The sequence below is a fragment of the Entelurus aequoreus genome, linkage group LG11, assembly GCF_033978785.1.
Source record: "Entelurus aequoreus isolate RoL-2023_Sb linkage group LG11, RoL_Eaeq_v1.1, whole genome shotgun sequence".
Classification (NCBI taxonomy): domain Eukaryota; kingdom Metazoa; phylum Chordata; class Actinopteri; order Syngnathiformes; family Syngnathidae; genus Entelurus; species Entelurus aequoreus.
Genome location: NC_084741.1, coordinates 5,187,740 through 5,205,960, shown reverse-complemented (window position 1 = coordinate 5,205,960; position 18,221 = coordinate 5,187,740). Strand labels below are relative to the sequence as shown.

Below are 18,221 nucleotides of genomic sequence, written 5' to 3'. Positions count from 1 at the left end.
TTCAACTCCCCACTAGTCCTTCACTTGCACTTTACTCATCCACAAATCTTTCATCCTCGCTCAAATTAATGGGGAAATTGTCGCTTTCTCGGTCCGAATCTCTCTCACTTCATGCGGCCATCATTGTAAACAATAGGGAACTTTGTGTATATGTTCAACTGACTACGTCACGCTACTTCCGGTAGGGGCAAGCCTTTTTTTTATCAGATACCAAAAGTTGCGATCTTTATCGTCGTTCTATACTAAATCCTTTCAGCAAAAATATGGCAATATCGCGAAATGATCAAGTATGACACATAGAATAGATCTGCTATCCCCGTTTAAATAAAAAAAAATCATTTCAGTAGGCCTTTAATAGAGTGGAGAAGAGAAAAGACAAACTCCATTCAACACAGTATGGCAAAGAGGTAGTTAGCATTATGGGTGGCCGGGGGTCGCAGACGGGGTGGGGGTGGGTGTCTATAGTCGGGGGACCGCTGGAATGAAGTGAGCGTTTATGGAGAGGGACTGCAAATGAGCCCGCCCTCAAAAGTGAAACTGTGTGCCAGTCTACGAGCAGTTTCCCACTGAGGCAAAGGGAGAGAAATAGAGGCTGGACCAAAAGAAGACAAGAAGGGGGAGGTGGCAGTTACAGACAAAACCAAAAAAGAGCGGGAACACAGGGTTGACAGAACGGAATGCTAAGAAATTAGATGCAGGGGGGGGGGAAAAGCACCTTTTGGACATCTTTATTTAAACACAAAACATGCAAAGCCTGTTTTGACTTAGCCTTAGAAAGAAGCTAAGTCATACCATTCCAACTCAAATCCCATCTGGGGGTCAAGTGTAGAGAGCAACAGGTGCCTTGTTTGTTAGCCTTGGCTGTTATCATCAGGACTAAAAATAACAATCTGTGCAGCTTTTAACAACAAACCGCCTCATGTAAATTGCTCGGAGGGAATCAGATATTTCAGCGTCCAAAGCGAGAGTCAGTTTGTCATTCAGTCTTCCAGTAAATCAACCAAATAGGCCAACTCTCAAACAAGTTTGGATCAGATACGGACGGCCGTTTGATTGCAATCTTTGCAATTCTGCAGAAATAAAAACAAACCTCACCCAGAATGTCTTTACTGACATTTTTGTCACTTGAACACAGATGTGTAATACTGTCATGTGAAAAAAGTAGGACACCCCCTTGGTGTGACTCTACTCCTGAATCACTGCACACAAAAGGCTGAACATTTTTCTAAACATGCACCTTGATTGTGTTGGCTATGCTTATTTGTCTTTGGCGCTGTTATTGATCCCAAAGTTTGAAGTTAGTCAGTCCTTATGTTAGACTGCCTGACACATCCCATCAGGGTGTTTTAACTCAATCAGCACAACATTTTGTACATGCCCCTAGGCAGGGGTGCCCACACCTTTTCTGCAGGCGAGCTACTTTTCAAATGTACCAAGTGGAGGGGATCTCCCTCATGCATATACAGTGTTTCCCACACATTCATTTATTTGTGGCGGCCCGCCACGAAAGAATTACGTCCGCCACAAATAAAAAAGTAAAACATTTTTTTTTATTCCTGTCCAGCTTCTCAGGCAAATCATATAGTTGATGTAGATGCCCATATAGGCTGTTCAGATTTACTTTACAAAAGAGAAGTGTAGGATACTTCTCTTGTTGCCTTATTTGTATTTGACCACTACTGTTTATTTGTTACTGACTAAGGCAGGACACCTCTGCCTCTGTTTCACTTTATGTTGCTGGTAAATAATATGGTTGTAGTAGTAGGCTAAAGTTAAATTATTTAGTATGCACTAATTAAAGGGGCAGAGCTTTAAGAGACAGTTTAGCTTTTATATTTTATAAGATATATTTTTTGTAAGAACCACAATTAATAAATATATTTCAGTGAATAACTTATTGTTCAAATCTGTATATAAATATGTACATACAGTGTTGTAATTATATTGTAAAATGGATGGATGGATGGATGATGGACGTTTAAAACAAAACTGTTATTATTAATTAGTAAGTATACATTTTTTGAGCCTTTTTAGAGAAAATCATATTGTAGTAAATTATGCAAATTACTCAATGATGTCATGGTGACCACGCCCATAGCCACGCCCCCCACCGCCACAGGTATCTTGGCAGTTTATGGGAAACATTGATATGTATCATTTATATTGATTTATTTATTAAAGAAACGTTTTTGTTAACAAGTTAAATGTGTTTAATGATAATGCCAGCATGTTTAACACATGTAGATTCCTTCCTTTCAGGAAGACAAGAATATAAGTTGGTATGATTGTGATGACTTGCATTGATCTGAAACAGACAGTAGTGATAACGTCCACATTTTCAAATGGAGGAGAAAAAAAGTCCTCCTTTCTGTCCGATACCACATGAAAGTGCTTGCTTTTTGCCAACTTATTTGTCCAGCTTCCATACTCTTTTTTTATACACTTTACAAGAAATACATTGGCGGCAAACTCTGTAGTTTGTTAAAACTCTCATTTTGCGGTTGGTCTTAAGTGTTTCTCGCCTTCCTGTCGGTCATTTTTTCTTAATAATGATCTGGCAGGAGCCGGCGTCATCTCACAAGACCCTCGGGTGCCGTGAATGTTAATCAAGTGACCAAAGTGACGTCTTGGTGAAGATTGACGATCGCTCATTTTTAGGTCTATTTTTTTAATGCCTGGCTGGCGATGGGACTGACACACCCTCCACCATCCACCGCTAGCTCGCCACCCACGTAACGGGCACCCCTGCCTTAAGGGTACGAGCAGGTGTGTGTAAAATTTGAGCAAGATCGGTCAAAAAGTAGTTGCCTGTAAGTCTTTGACCATTTGAGTAGTTCTTATAAAACTCTGAGGACGACTGTATTAAATGTGCATGTCTTATTCCAAACCCTTCTGAACAAAACCCAAAGGGGGCGCCGCAAATGCAACGTTGCAGGCTCCAACAGGTGACATTTCAATAGAGGTGGGCGACAGGGGTGTTGTAACTTATGGGGTGTAACGGTACGTGTATTTGTATTGAACCGTTTCAGTACAGGGGTTCCGGTTCGGTTCGGCGGTGTACCCAACGAGTTTCCACACGGACATATTAAGTAGCGTAACGCACGTTGTGTAAACAATGCACACCGAGGCACAACACACGGCATGCTAGCAGCTAACGGGCTAGGATAGACTGACCATACGTCCTCTTTTCACCGGACATGTCCTCTTTTGCGGAGCTGTCAGGGCGGAGTTTCTTAAATGCCTCAAATGTCTGCCATTTTGAGTTAGGGTTGCGTGTATTTTCAATGTACGTTCAGGGTTAAGAAGGGGTTAAAAACAAAACAAATTGTGCGTGCAGCAGCATTGGTGAGGGAGGGGCAGAGACAGAGAGAGAGAGAGTTATGATAAACGCGCATGCGTCGCCAGGCTCTGCTTTTTATCCATAGATTTATCACATTTAAGGTTTTATTATCTATAGCAGGGGTGTCAAAAGTGTGCCCCGGAGGCCATTTGCGGCCCACAGCTAATGTTTTAAAGGCCCACGGCACATTCTAAAAATACTATTAAAATAAACAAAAACTTAACAAAAGTGAAATAAAAAGCTTAAAGGTTCAATGTAATTTAGAAAAAGTTGCAATGTTGACTAATAAAACAAAGCTGTTTTTTTTTCTTTCAAACTGTCATTGCTCAAAACATAACATTGAATCAAAATCAATGTTATTATGAATTATTGACCTATCCAAGGTTCCCATTACTTCACATCAAATATTCCACTAAGAAAAATATTTCTGGTGGAAGATTTTGCAAATTTGGTAAATAAATAACCCCAAAATTAATATTTTGTTGTTTTCTTACTGTACCGAAAATTAACCGAACCGTGACCTCTAAACCGAGGTACATACCGAACCTAAATTTTTGTGTACCGTTACACCCCTATTATTTACAGTTAAAAAGAGTTCAAAGGAAATTGATTTGATTATACATGTATTTGATATTGCTTATTGGAGAAACACTGACACTGAATTGAGTTGCTTTTTACTTCACAGCCTAACAAAGGGTTAACTAAGATACTGCATGTTCCAAAATTCATTGCGGCAAAAGACCGGGAGCAGGTGCATTGTGGTTGTTGAGATTGAGCATTACGAGCCTACGGGTGAATGAATGAACGACGGATAACAAGATAAAAGGATCGTTTTGTCCCGTTTTGTATGCCCATTTTTTTCTTATATAAAGTACAACTTTATATACACATTTCCGACGTCCTGTCCAATACTTTGATCGTAGTTCATCTACAAGGGGTGTTTGGCCGCACAAGCCAAAAAGCAATTTCAAGGATAGCGTACACAGACTTGCAGCTACCACGTCTGACGAAATGACTGATAGTTGGAAGCGCTCCAGGTTATAATTCAAGAGGTGTGGTGAAGCCTGTTTTCCTTTTTTACAAAGCTATCCCTCACCTTAAATGGTGGGTGTACGGCCGTGGATCAGTGGAAACGCAAGGCGTGCTATGATTACATAGCTGACATTGCCACCGTCATGCTGCATACACACCCCATGATGGAAAAACCAGATCATGATCAGATTACCACAATGAGCTGATCTACAGTGGACCTGCTAAGTAGTCGATTTCATCGCATCAAAAACTCTAGAAATCTGAGACTAGTAGATCTACATCAGGAGTGCCCATTACGTGGATGGTGGAGGGTGTGTCAGTCCATCGCCAGCCAGGCATTAAAAAAATTGACCTAAAAATTAGCGCTCATCAATCTTCACCAAGACGTGACTTTTGGTCACTTGATTGACATTCACGGCACCCGAGGGTCTTGTGAGATTACGCTGGCTGCTGCCAGATCACTATTAAGAAAAAACGACCGACGGGAAGGCGAGAACCACTTTTTTATTTCAACAGACTCTCGCGTCAAAACTCTAAAGACAGACTGCACAGTTCCTGTCTTCACAATAAAAGCGCTGCCTCATCCTGCCTGCGCTAACAAATTAAGAGTCTCAGAAAGCTGGCGTGCACGAGCTAGCAGGCTACGGAGTTTGCCGCCAATGTATTTCTTGTAAAGTGTATAAAAAGGAGTATGGAAGCTGGACACTTTCATGTGGTATTGGAACGAAAGGAGGAATTAATTTCTTCTCCATTGTAAAATGTGGAGGTTATCATCACTACTGTCTGATTCCAATCAATGCAAGTTTTTTGTGTTTTACTTTATTTTGTGTTTTATTTTATTTATTTTTGATTTATTTATTTTATTTTGTGTTTTTCTCCTACATTTGAAAATGTGGACGTTATCATCGCTACTGTCTGATTCCAATCAATGCAAGTTTTTGTGTTTTATTTTATTTATTTTTAAATGTATTTATTTTATTTTATTTTTCTTCTCCATTTGGAAATGTGGACGTTATAATCAATACTGTCTGATTCCAATCAATGCAAATTTTTTGTGTTTTATTTTATTTTGTGTTTTATTATATTTTTATTTATTTATTTATTTTTCTTCTCCATTTGAAAATGTGGACGTTATCATCACTACTGTCTGATTCCAATCAATGCAAGTTTTTGTGTTTTATTTTATTTTATTTATTTTTAAATGTATTTATTTTATTTTATTTTTCTTCTCCATTTGAAAATGTGGACATTATAATCAATACTGTCTGATTCCAATCAATGCAATTTTTTTGTGTTTTATTTTATTTTGTGTTTTATTTTATTTATTTATTTTCTTCTCCATTTGAAAATGTGGACGTTATCATCACTACTGTCTGATTCCAATCAATGCAAGGTTTTTGTGTTTATTTTATTTTGTGTTTTATTAAATGTATTTATTTATTCATTTATTTATTTTAAATTTATTTATTTTATTTTGTGTTTTTCTCCTCCATTGGAAAATGTGGAGGTTATCATCACTACTGTCTGATTCCAATCAATGCAAGTTTTTTGTGTTTTACTTTATTTTGTGTTTTATTTTATTTATTTTTGATTTATTTATTTTATTTTGTGTTTTTCTCCTCCATTTGATAATGTGGGCGTTATCATCACTACTGTCTGATTCCAATCAATGCAAGTTTTTGTGTTTTATTTTATTTTATTTATTTATTTTATTTTATTTTTCTTCTCCATTTGAAAATGTGGACGTTATAATCAATACTGTCTGATTCCAATCAATGCAAATTTTTTGTGTTTTATTTTATTTTGTGTTTTATTTTATTTATTTATTTTTTTATTTTTTTTATTTTTTTTTTCTCCATTTGAAAATGTGGACGTTATCATCACTACTGTCTGATTCCAATCAATGCAAGTTTTTTGTGTTTATTTTATTTTGTGTTTTATTAAATGTATTTATTTATTCATTTATTTATTTTAAATTTATTTAATTTATTTTGTGTTTTTCTCCTCCATTTGAAAATGTGGACATTATCATCACTACTGTCTGATTCCAATAAACGCAAGTTTTTTGTGTTTTATTTTATTTTATGTTTTATTTATTTATTTATTTTTATTTTGTGTTTTTCTCCTCCATTTGAAAATGTGGACGTTATCACTACTGTCTGATTCCAATCAATGCAAGTTTTTTGTGTTTTATTTTATTTTATTTTATTTATTTTATTTTGTGTTTTATTTTATTTATTTATTTATTTATTTTATTTTGTGTTTTTCTCCTCCATTTGAAAATGTGGAGGTTATCATCACTACTGTCTGATTCCAATCAATGCAATTCATCACAATCATACCAACTTATATTCTTGTCTTCGTGAAAGAAAGGAATCTACATGTGTTAAACATGCTTGTATTATCATTAAACACCTTTAACATGGTAACATAAACCTCTCTTTCATAAATAAATAAATTACATAATATGAATGAGGTAGATCCCCTCCATTTGGTCAATTGAAAAGCAGCTCGCCTGGAGAAAAAGTGTGGGCACCCCTGATCTACACTGTACATTTTCAAAACAAAAAATAGAGAGCTCCCAAACAGGCACATACATGTTGAAAGTGTGTTGGGTGCTAAAAGTGCTTGGTTACTGGGGAAACACCTCCCGGTCCCTCATGTTACAGACTGTGGGAAGTATCCAGACACTAATGAGAATGGTAGAGGAACGGGAGGGTTGTTGGGTCAGGATCAAATGTTATGGTCACATAAGTGGAAAGCTTCCGTTACAGCTGAGACAAAGCCGGGCGGTTTGGAGCGTTTAACTGCCACTCATCACAGGGTGCTGCAAACTGCACCAATACAGGTGCCTATGACGATGCAGCAGGTGGGAGGGAATATAAATATTAACACTTTTAAAATCAGTGGAAACGCAAATAAGCCGTCTTCCTTTGCAGAGGTTTAATTGAAATACTCTAAGACGGTGGTCCCCAGACCGGTACCGCTTTGTGACACATTTGCTACCGGGTCCCACAGACACATTACGTTTATAAAAGACAGCATTTTCTACGACTTAACTTTCGCCTGTTCCACCAGACCAGGGGCCGTACTTATCAAGCTTCTTAGAGTGCCATTTTACACTTAAGTCCTGAGAATTTGCGAAATTTAGTCCTACTCTCAAACTTAAGAATAAAAGCTTTTTATCAACGTTCTTAAGTCTAAGAATCACTCCTACTCTCCACGATATTTAAGAGACCTTCAGAGGTGTCTTAAGTGGTTAGGAGTTGCCAGCAGGGGATGGCATTGAGGCGAGAGAGACGTGCGCGAACGTTCAGGGAACGGAACAATGTTTTGTTTTTTTTGATGACGAGCAGCTGATCAAACGGTATCGTTTAGACAGAGCGGATATTATTTTTGTCACAGATTTAATACTTTTCGATTCCTTGTTGATTTCTGCATGTGTCTGCAGTGGGCTAGTATATATAGAGCCACCCACACCAGTTTCAAATTAGTTGCCTAATTAATGAATTGGAAAGAAAATGTTATGACAGTAGCGTATGTGTGTGGCCGTGAGGTGAGTGACGTCAGTGAGTGTGTGGCCGTGATAGAAGAGAGGGAGCGGTAGCGTGAGTGCCGGCGGGGACTAGTTTGTTTTGTATTATTTTGTAGTTTATTGTCAAAATATACACTCCCATTGTCCACTTAAATATTTCCAAGATATTTCTTTATTCTTAGACAACGGATTCCCTTCCGTGATTGGTCATTTCTATGGACACAGAAATGACGTCACCTAAAATTCCGTTTACGGCACATAGTAATGTCGTAATTCAGCTCTGAGTGTGACACTTAAGATTCAGTCCTACACTTCGCTGAAAGTGTGAGTAAGACGCTTGATAACTAACTTTTAAGTGCAGCTTTCAGCGAAGAATTTATTTACTCTTAAGTCAACTCTTAGCAGACTTCTTAGGAGTAATTCTAAGAAGCTTGATAAGTACGGCCCCAGTACTTCTCAAATACCGGGGCGGGGCGCTCGCGTGTGACCTCGGGAAACATACTTTATCAGTATCATGCTTAAAACTCCACTTTAAGAAAGCGTGCTCATTGTAGCCATTAATGCTGACTTTCTTACAAAATAAAATAAAAATCAGCACAAATCGTTTTATTCATTTTTGTTTTGTGGGTTAAAGTGTTTTACATATTGTGGTCCTGATTTAATATATGTCAATAACGTGTGTGTTAATGATCAATTTCCATGCATTATTATTACATTTTATTTTTCAGTATCAAATATTAAAAGTCAGTCCAAAAAGTTTAAATAAGGATTTAACTTTTTTTGTTTTCTTGAATGTTAACAAGGATACAGCGTTATGCAGAGGTGTACTTATTACAATTTAATAGACTAATGAGACTATTTACAGTAGTATTTGGGGGTGAAACAGTTTTTCTTCCCCCAAAGTCCAACACAAGATTGTGATCAGAAATGATGCAACTACTGAGCATTATTCTTAGAGGATCTCATTTGATTGAGCAAGTGTACCAAATGTCTTGACCCGTGACCTGATAACTGGATTATTAAGCCTAAAATTCAAGCATGTTGAACATATTTACACTAATTCACAGTACAGACACTCTGCAATAATCATATTTAATCACAATAATATGTTATATGTAGGGCTGCAACTAACAATTTGATAATCGATTAATCCGTCGATTATTACAGTGTTTCCCATAAACTGCCAAGATACCTGTGGCGGTGGGGGCGTGGCTATGGGCGTGGTCACCATGACATCATCGAGTAATTTGCATAATTTACTACAATATTATTTTCTCTAAAAAGGCTCAAAAAATGTATACTTACTAATTAATAATAAGTTTTGTTTTAAACGTCCATCCATCCATCCATCCATTTTACAATATAATTACAACACTTTATGTACATATTTATACACAGATTTGAACAATAAGTTATTCACTGAAATATATTTATTAATTGTGGTTCTTACAAAAAATATATCTTATAAAATATAAAAGCTAAAATGTCTCTTAAAGCGCAGCCCCTTTAATTAGTGCATACTAAATAATTTAACTTTAGCCTACTACTACAACCATATTATTTACCAGCAACATAAAGTGAAACAGAGGCAGAGGTGTCCTGCCACAGTCAGTAACAAATAAACAGAAAACAGTAGTGGTCAAATACAAATAAGGCAACAAGAGAAGTATCCTACACTTCTCTTTTGTAAAGTAAATCTGAACAGCCTATATGGGCATCTACATCAACTATATGATTTGCCTGAGAAGCTGGACAGGACAAAAAAAATAAAATAAATAAAAAATAAAAAATAATTTATTTATTTATATTTATTTATTTGTGGCGGTCGTAATTCTTTCGTGGTGGGCCGCCACAAATAAATGAATGTGTGGGAAACACTGTATTACTTTAATTAATAATCGGATAAAAGAGACAAACTACATTTCTATCTTATCCAAGACCCAACCTCCGGGCTGATGATTTTAGCTTGTCCTGAAGAATTTGGAGCTAATCCTCCTTTTTCATTGTCCCATTTAAAGCAGCAGTTCCATTGGCAGCAAAACAGGCCCAGAGCATAATACTACCACCACCATGCTTGACGCTAGGAATGGTGTTCCTGGGATTAAAGGCCTCACCTTTTCTCCTCCAAACATATTGCTGGGTATTGTGGCCAAACAGCTCCATTTTTGTTTAATCTGACATCACGTGGACAAAGATAAAACCTTCTGGAGGAAATAGACGCATAATAAATTCATAAAAGAAGCAAACTTCATGAATGTTTTTTGTGACCAACAAGCATGTGCTCCAATCGCTCCATCACAAAAAAATAAGAGTTGTAGAAACTATTGGAAACTCAAGACTAGAAATTAGAATGGCCTTCCCAAAGTCCTGACTTAAACATGTGGACAATGCTGAAGAAACAAGTCCATGTCAGAAAACCAACAAATTTAGCTGAACTGCACCAATTTTGTCAAGAGGAGTGGTCAAAAATTCAAGCGGAAGCTTGCCAGAAGCTTGTGGATGGCTACCAAAAGCGCCTTATTGCAGGTAAACTTGCCAAGGGACATGTAAGCAAATATTAACATGGCTGTATGTATACTTTTGACCCAGCACTTTTGCTCACATTTTCAGTAGACCCATAATAAATTCATAAAAGAAGCAAACTTCATGAATGTTTTCTGTGAGCAACAAGTATGTGCTCCCATCACTACATCACAAAAAAATAAGAAATGATTGTAAACTCAAGACAGCCATGACATGATGTTCTTTACACGTGCATGTACACTTTTGACCACCGCTGTATATGCATTATTACTCAGGATATCACGGAGGAAAAAGTTTTTCCCATATAATAATATTGTTATCTTACTTTAAAGTTACAACCTGGCGTGACAAAAGCCTCTACTTTATGTGTGAGTCATGTTTGGTAGAGATAAGGAGTCTCCTTGACTACAGTACACAGCCTTATTCACCCTGAAGAGATAGAAATGTTATTTCAAGACAAAACATGGAGACTCACCATAACGTAAATGACCGCCATAACCACAACACCAGGGGGAGCTCCACAAATCACGTTAAGTCCAGATTCCGAACTAACAAAGGTCTTAACTCATTCTCCTTCTATGCCACTCCCAACAGGTGTAAAAGAAAGTGCATCTCCATCCTCCTTCAAAACCGCAATAAAACAACACCTGCAGGCAACTACAACCCTTGACTAACACCCTCCCCCCACCACATCCCACCTCCCCGGATTGTAAATAAGCAAATGTAAATAATGAAATGTATTTCTAATATATATACTTGTTCTTATGCTATCTGAACTCACTATGTTCTCTGCTCGCTGTACATATCCTACCAAGTCAATGTCCATTTCTATGATGATGCAATTGTTGATGACTGAAGTGCTGATATCAACCAAACCCTCCTCATCCCACCCCCCGGATTGTAAATAATGTAAATAATTCAATGTATATACTCGGATGATTAACTTGTGTGATGACTGTATTATGATGATAGTATATATTTGTACCATGTATTGATTTACGTGGACCCCGACTTAAACAAGTTGAAAAACTTATTCGGGTGTTACCATTTAGTGGTCAATTGTACGGAATATGTACTGAACTGTGCAATCTACTAATAAAAGTTTCAATCAATAGCTCTGATTTCAAGACAACAGCAACAAAAACATGGAGACTCACCTGTAGCTCCGATTTCGAGACAAAAACACGGAGACTCACTTGTAGTTCCGATTTCAAGACAAAAGCAACAAAAACATGGAGACTCATTTGTAGTTCCGATTTCAAGACAAAAACATGGAGACTCACCTGTAGCTCCGATTCCAAGACAACAGTAACAAAAACATGGAGACTCACCTGTAGTTCCGATTTCAAGACAAAAGCAACACAAACACGGAGACTCATCTGTAGTTCCGATTTCAAGACAAGAGCAACAAAAACATAGAGACTCACCTGTAGCTCTGATTTCAAGCCAACAGCAACAAAAACACGGAGACTCACCCGTAGCTCTGATTTCGAGACAAAAACATGGAGACTCACTTGTAGTTCCGATTTCAAGACAAAAGCAACAAAAACACGGAGACTCACCTGTAGCTCCGATTTCGAGACAAAAACATGGAGACTCACCTGTAGCTCTGATTCCAAGACCACAGTAACAAAAACATGGAGACTCACCTGTAGTTCCGATTTCAAGAAAAAAACATGGAGACTCACCTGTAGCTCCGATTCCAAGACAACAGTAACAAAAACATGGAGACTCACCTGTGGTTCTGATTTCAAGACAAAAGCAACACAAACACGGAGACTCATCTGTAGTTCCGATTTCAAGACAAGAGCAACAAAAACATAGAGACTCACCTGTAGCTCTGATTTCAAGCCAATAGCAACAAAAACACGGAGACTCACCTGTAGCTCTGATTTCGAGACAAAAACATGGAGCCTCACTTGTAGTTCCGATTTCAAGACAAAAGCAACAAAAACACGGAGACTCACCTGTAGCTCCGATTTCGAGACAAAAACATGGAGACTCACCTGTAGCTCCGATTTCAAGACAAAAGCAACAAAAACATGGAGACTCACCTGTAGTTCCGATTTCAAGACAAAAGCAACAAAAACACGGAGACTCACCTGTATCTCCGATTTTGAGACAAAAACATGGAGATTCACCTGTAGCTCTGATTTCAAGACACAAGCAACAAAAACATGGAAACTAACCAGTAGCTCCAATTTCACGACAAGAGCAACAAAAACATAGAGACTCACCTGTAGCTCTGATTTCAAGCCAACAGCAACAAAAACACGGAGACTTACCTATAGCTCTGATTTCGAGACAAAAACATGGAGACTCACTTGTAGTTCCGATTTCAAGACAAAAGCAACAAAAACACGGAGACTCACCTGTAGCTCCAATTTCGAGACAAAAACATGGAGACTCACCTGTAGCTCCGATTTCAAGACAAAAGCAACAAAAACATGGAGACTCACCTGTAGTTCCGATTTCAAGACAAAAGCAACAAAAACATGGAGACTCACCTGTAGCTCCGATTTCAAGACAAAAGCAACAAAAACATGGAGACTCACCTGTAGTTCCGATTTCCATTCATGAGGTCGCAGCCCGGATTACTTCCCGGATCACAGTCGCCAAACGTCCGGTCCTCCTCCTCCCTTCAGCCCGGTGTCTCCCTCGGCTCTCCCCCCCCGTCGAGTGACCTCGCCCGGGAGCTGTCAGCCTGCAGGCCTCCCTCCCCTCTCCAGGCGGGTGTTGTTGACACGCCGACGTGTCCCGAGCTGGCGTCACTTGACCCGGCGAGTTAGCAAGCGAAGGCGGCGCCTCTCGGTGAAGCTAAACTAGCCAGCGAGCTAGCGAGGCTTCCGAAGGGAAGCGGGGGTGAAAAAGTGTCCAGCCCGGACGAGAGCTGCTGTCATGAGGCCATCACAGTGAGTCCGAACCGAGCGGAAGTGAAGCTTTTAAGGTGAATTTTCCCCCCCAATTATAAAGACTATGTCGTGTTAGCATCGGCTAACGTTAGCCGGCTAGCTCGCTACTTTCAAATACTCAAACAAACATATAAAAGTTGTTTCCTCAATGGCGGCGTCTTGGGAGCTCGCAGCCCGGTTGTAAGTCCAGAAGAAAAAGAAATGTAGCTGTCAAGTGTGCAAAGTATCCGTGAAAAGGAGAGTTTGGAGGCGCCGGGCTGACAGATGAAGTGTTCCTTCCTTCCTTCGCCAGCAGCCAGCTAAATATGGTCAAGTTGGCCGTGACACGCACCGGAAGAGGCGGGGACTGCGCCGCCTACGTCACCCCCCAGGAAATTAACAAATAAAAGCCACCCCACCTTTTTTGTACTGTTTTTTGTACTTCTTTTGATTATTATTTTTCAACTGTTTGTAAATGTTGCAATTTATAAATAAAGGTGTATAAAATAAAAAAATAAAAACAACACAGCCTGTTCCTAATATTTAATACTCTATCTGTATTTGATTTTGTTTTATTTCCTTGTTGTTGAAAGTGTCTTGACTGTTGTGTAAATTATAAATGTATGTTTGTTGTTCAATAAAAGTTTTTTTAAAAATACAATAAAATTTTAAAAAAAAGCCACCCCACCTGTTTTGTACTGTTTTTGTACTTATTTTGATTATTATTTCTCAACTGTTTGTAAATGTTGCAATTTATAAATAAAGGTTTATAAAATTAAACATTTTAAATAAAAACCCTGCCTGTTCCTAATATTTAATACTCTATCTGTATTTGATTTTGTTTTATTTCTTTGTTGTTGAAAGTGCCTTGACTGTTGTGTGAATTATAAATGTATGTTTGTTGTTCAATAAAAAAAACATTAAACACTTTTTTTTTAAAAGCCACCCCACCTGTTTTGTACTGTTTTGTACTGTTTTTGTACTGTTTTTGTACTTCTTTTGATTATTATTTTTCAACTGTTTGTAAATGTTGCAATTTATAAATAAAGGTTTATAAAATAAAAAAAATAAAAACACAGCCTGTTCCTAATATTTAATACTCTATCTGTATTTGATTTTGTTGTATTTCCTTGTTGTTGAAAGTGCCTTGACTGTTGTGTGAATTATAAATGTATGTTGTTTTTTTGTTTGTTTTTTTGTTTGTTTTTTCCTTTTCCTTTTATAAATGTATATTTGTTGTTCAATAAAAGAAATGAAAAAAACATTTTAAAAAAAGTAAAATAAAATTATAAAGCCACCCCACTTGTTTTGCACTGTTTTTGTACTTATTTTGACTATTATTTCTCAACTGTTTGTAAATGTTGCAATTTATAAATAAAGGTTTATAAAATAAAAAATAAATAAAAATCAAATTAAAAAAAAAAAAAAAACGCCTGATCCTAATATTTAATACTCTATCTGTATTCTTTCCTTGTTGTTGAAAGTGTCTTGACTGTTGTGTGAATTATAAATGTATGTTTGTTGTTCAATAAAAAAAATTAAAAAAACATTTTAAAAAAATAAAATAAAATAAAATAGCCACCCACTTGTTTTGTACTGTTTTTGTACTTATTTTGACTATTATTCCTCAACTGTTTGTAAATGTTGCAATTTATAAATAGAGGTTTATAAAATAAAAAATAAATAAAAATCAAATTAAAAAAAACAAAAAAACGCCTGATCCTAATATTTAATACTCTATCTGTATTTGATTTGATTTTCTTTCCTTGTTGTTGAAAGTGCCTTGACTGTTGTGTGAATTATAAATGTATGTTTGTTGTTCAATAAAAAATTTAAAAAAAACATTAAAAAAAAAAAAGTAAATAAAAAAAGCCACCCCACCTGTTTTGTACTGTTTTTGTACTTATTTTGATTATTTCTCAACTGTTTGTAAATGTTGCAGTTTATGAATAAAGGTTTACAAAATTAAAAATAAATAAATAAAATAAAATAAAATAAAAACCGCCTGTTTCTTATATTTAATATTATATCTGTACTTGATTTTGTTTTATTTCTTTGTTGTTGAAAGTGCCTTGACTGTTGTGTGAATTATAAATGTATGTTTGTTGTTCAATAAAAAATTAAAACTTTTTTTTTTTTTAAATGTCTCATTTTAAGGCTTTTAGCACATCAGTTTGTGTAATTATGGGAAATCCATCCATTTTTCTACCGCTTGTCCCTTTCAGGGTTGCAGGGGGTGCTGGAGCCTACCTCAGCTGCATTCGGACGGAAGGCGGAGTACACCCTGGACAAGTCGCCACCTCATCACAGGGACAACACAGATAGACAGACAACATTCACACACTAGGGACCATTTAGTGTTGCCAATCAACCTATCCCCAGGTGCATGTTTTTGGAGGTGGGAGGGGCCTATCCCCAGGTGCATGTTTTTGGAGGTGGGAGGGGCCTATCCCCAGGTGCATGTTTTTGGAGGTGGGAGGGGCCTATCCCCAGGTGCATGTCTTTGGAGGTGGGAGGGGCCTATCCCCAGGTGCATGTTTTTTTATGTAACTGAATTGTTTGTTTGAAACTTGTGAAGAGATTTTTTTTTTTTTACAATGTCATGTTGTAAAATTCAGTGTTTAAAAATTCAGTGTATAAAAAGTCAGTGTATAAAAATTCAGTATTTTAAAATTCAGTGTATAAAAAATTTAGTAAATAAAATTCAGTGTTTTAAAAATTGAGTGTGTAAAAAGTAATTGTATAAAAACCTGGCGTTAACAAATTCAGTGTTTTAAAAATGTAATGTTTAAAAAAGTAATGTTGTAAATTTCAGTGTTTAAAAATTCAGTCTATAAAATTTCTGAATTTTAAAATTCGGTGTATAAAAAATTTAGTATATAAAAATTCGGTGTATAAAATTAATTGTGTAAAAATGTAATGTTGTAAAATTCATTGTATAAAAACTCGGTGTTTAAAAATTCAGTGTGTAAAAATTCAGTATATTTAAAATTCAGTGTATAAAAAATTTAGTATATAAAAACTCAGTGTAAAATTCAGTGTTCAAAAATTCAATGTTTTAAAAAATCAGTGTGTAAAATTCAGTGTTTAAAAATTTTATGTTGTAAAACTTAGTGTATAAAAACTCAGGTGTTTCAAAATTCAGTGTATAAAATTCAGTGTGTAAAAATTCAGTGTATAAAAAATGTATTATATAAAAATTCAGTGTGTAAAAAGTATTGTATAAAAACTCAGTGTTTAAAAATTCAGTGTGTAAAATTCAGTGTATAAAAAATTTAGTATATAAAAACAATGTAAAAATTCAGTGTTCAAAAATTCAGTGTTTTTAAAAATCTGTGTGTAAAATTCAGTGTTTAAAAATGTAGTGTTGTAAAATTCAGTGTATAAAAATTCAGTGTATAAAAGATTTATCATATAAAAATTCCGTGTGTAAAAAGTATTGTATAAAAACTCGGTGTTTAAAAATTCAGTGTGTAAAAATTCAGTGTTTAAAAGTTCATTGTTTTAAAAAAAATCAGTGTAAAAAAATTAAGTGTTCAAAAATTCAGTGTTTTAAAAATTCAGTGTATAAAAAATTTAGTATATAAAATTCAGTGTTTTAAAAAGTCAGTGTGGGAAAAGTCTTTGTATAAAAACTTGGTGTTTAAAAATTCAGTGTGTAAAATTCAGTGTATAAAAAATGTAGTATATAAAAACTCAGTGTAAAAATTCAGTGTTCAAAAATTCAGTGTTTTTAAAAATCTGTTTAAAATTCAGTGTTTAAAAATGGAATGTTGTAAAATTCAGTGTATAGAATTCAGTGTATAAAAATTCAGTATTTTAAAATATATATGGATTTATAAAAAATGTATCATATAAAAATTCAGTGTGTGAAAAGTATTGTTTCAAAACTCGGTGTTTAAAAATTCAGTGTGTAAAAAATTTATGTTGTAAAATTCAATGTTTAAAAACTTGGTGTTTAAAAATTCAGTGTTTTAAAAATCAGTGTATTAAAATTAAGTGTGTAAAAATTTAGTGTTCAAAAATTCTGTGTTTTAACAATTCAGTGTATAAAAATATGTAGTATATAAAATTCAGTGTTTTAAAAAGTCAGTGTGTAAAAAGTCTTTGTATAAAAATTCAGTGATTTAAAAATTAAATGTGTACAAAATGTATGTTGTAAAATTCCGTCTTTAAAAATTCTGTCTATAAAAGTTCAGAATTTTATAATTCAGTGTATAAAAAGTTTAGTATATGAAAATTCAGTGTAAAAAAAAATTCAGTGTTTTAAAATTCAGTGAATAAAAGTTCATTTTTAATTTTCAAACACACATTTTGCTAAAAAAAAAAAAAAGTTTTAAAAGAAATTATCAGCATAATTTGATATAAAAAAATGTATTCACAAAATTTTGTTCCATAAATTCAAATTTTAAAAAAAAGCTTCATAATAAAGACACAAACTAACCTCCGTACATTTTCCACTACACTTGTTTGCTCTTTTATTCCACTTTTTAATGTTATTCTGTAATATTTTCTAAATGAGCCACGGGACGTTTAAAAATTTACTGCAGGCCGCAAATGCCAACACACACACACACACACACACACACACACACACACACACGCACACACACACGCACACATAAAAGGACAGAGAGGGTAATTACTAGAAAACAAATTTATTTTCTTTTTAAAAAATAACCCTCCCCAACACGATCATCATCATAAAAGAGCCAAACTAACAGGTGTGTCCTTGCAGGAAGTGCTGTGACAGGACCGCTGTGGCCGCCGTATTGCTTGGTCAGGTGAGGAGGCGAGTGGTGACTCCGCCCCCTCCTCTACAAGGTGCTTTGTGGCGTCAGAGAGTGACAACTGCATCGTCGGTATGAAAATGTCCCAAATTGATCTTGTCAACCATTTG

The 18,221-nt window shown here is 35.7% G+C and overlaps 1 protein-coding gene across 5 annotated transcripts in view; it reads right to left on the bottom strand.

Annotated features, from left to right (window-relative positions):
- LOC133659714 (protein argonaute-3) overlaps positions 1-13,651 on the bottom strand; it is a 103,563-nt gene extending 89,912 nt beyond the window's left edge. For all 5 annotated transcript variants that reach the window (XM_062062335.1, XM_062062336.1, XM_062062337.1 and 2 more), the window contains exon 1: positions 12,986-13,651. In XM_062062335.1, the coding sequence (XP_061918319.1) occupies positions 12,986-13,004 (19 nt within the window). In that variant the 5' untranslated portion in view covers positions 13,005-13,651. The remainder of the gene's footprint in view (positions 1-12,985) is intronic.
- Positions 13,652-18,221: the final 4,570 nt, after the last annotated feature.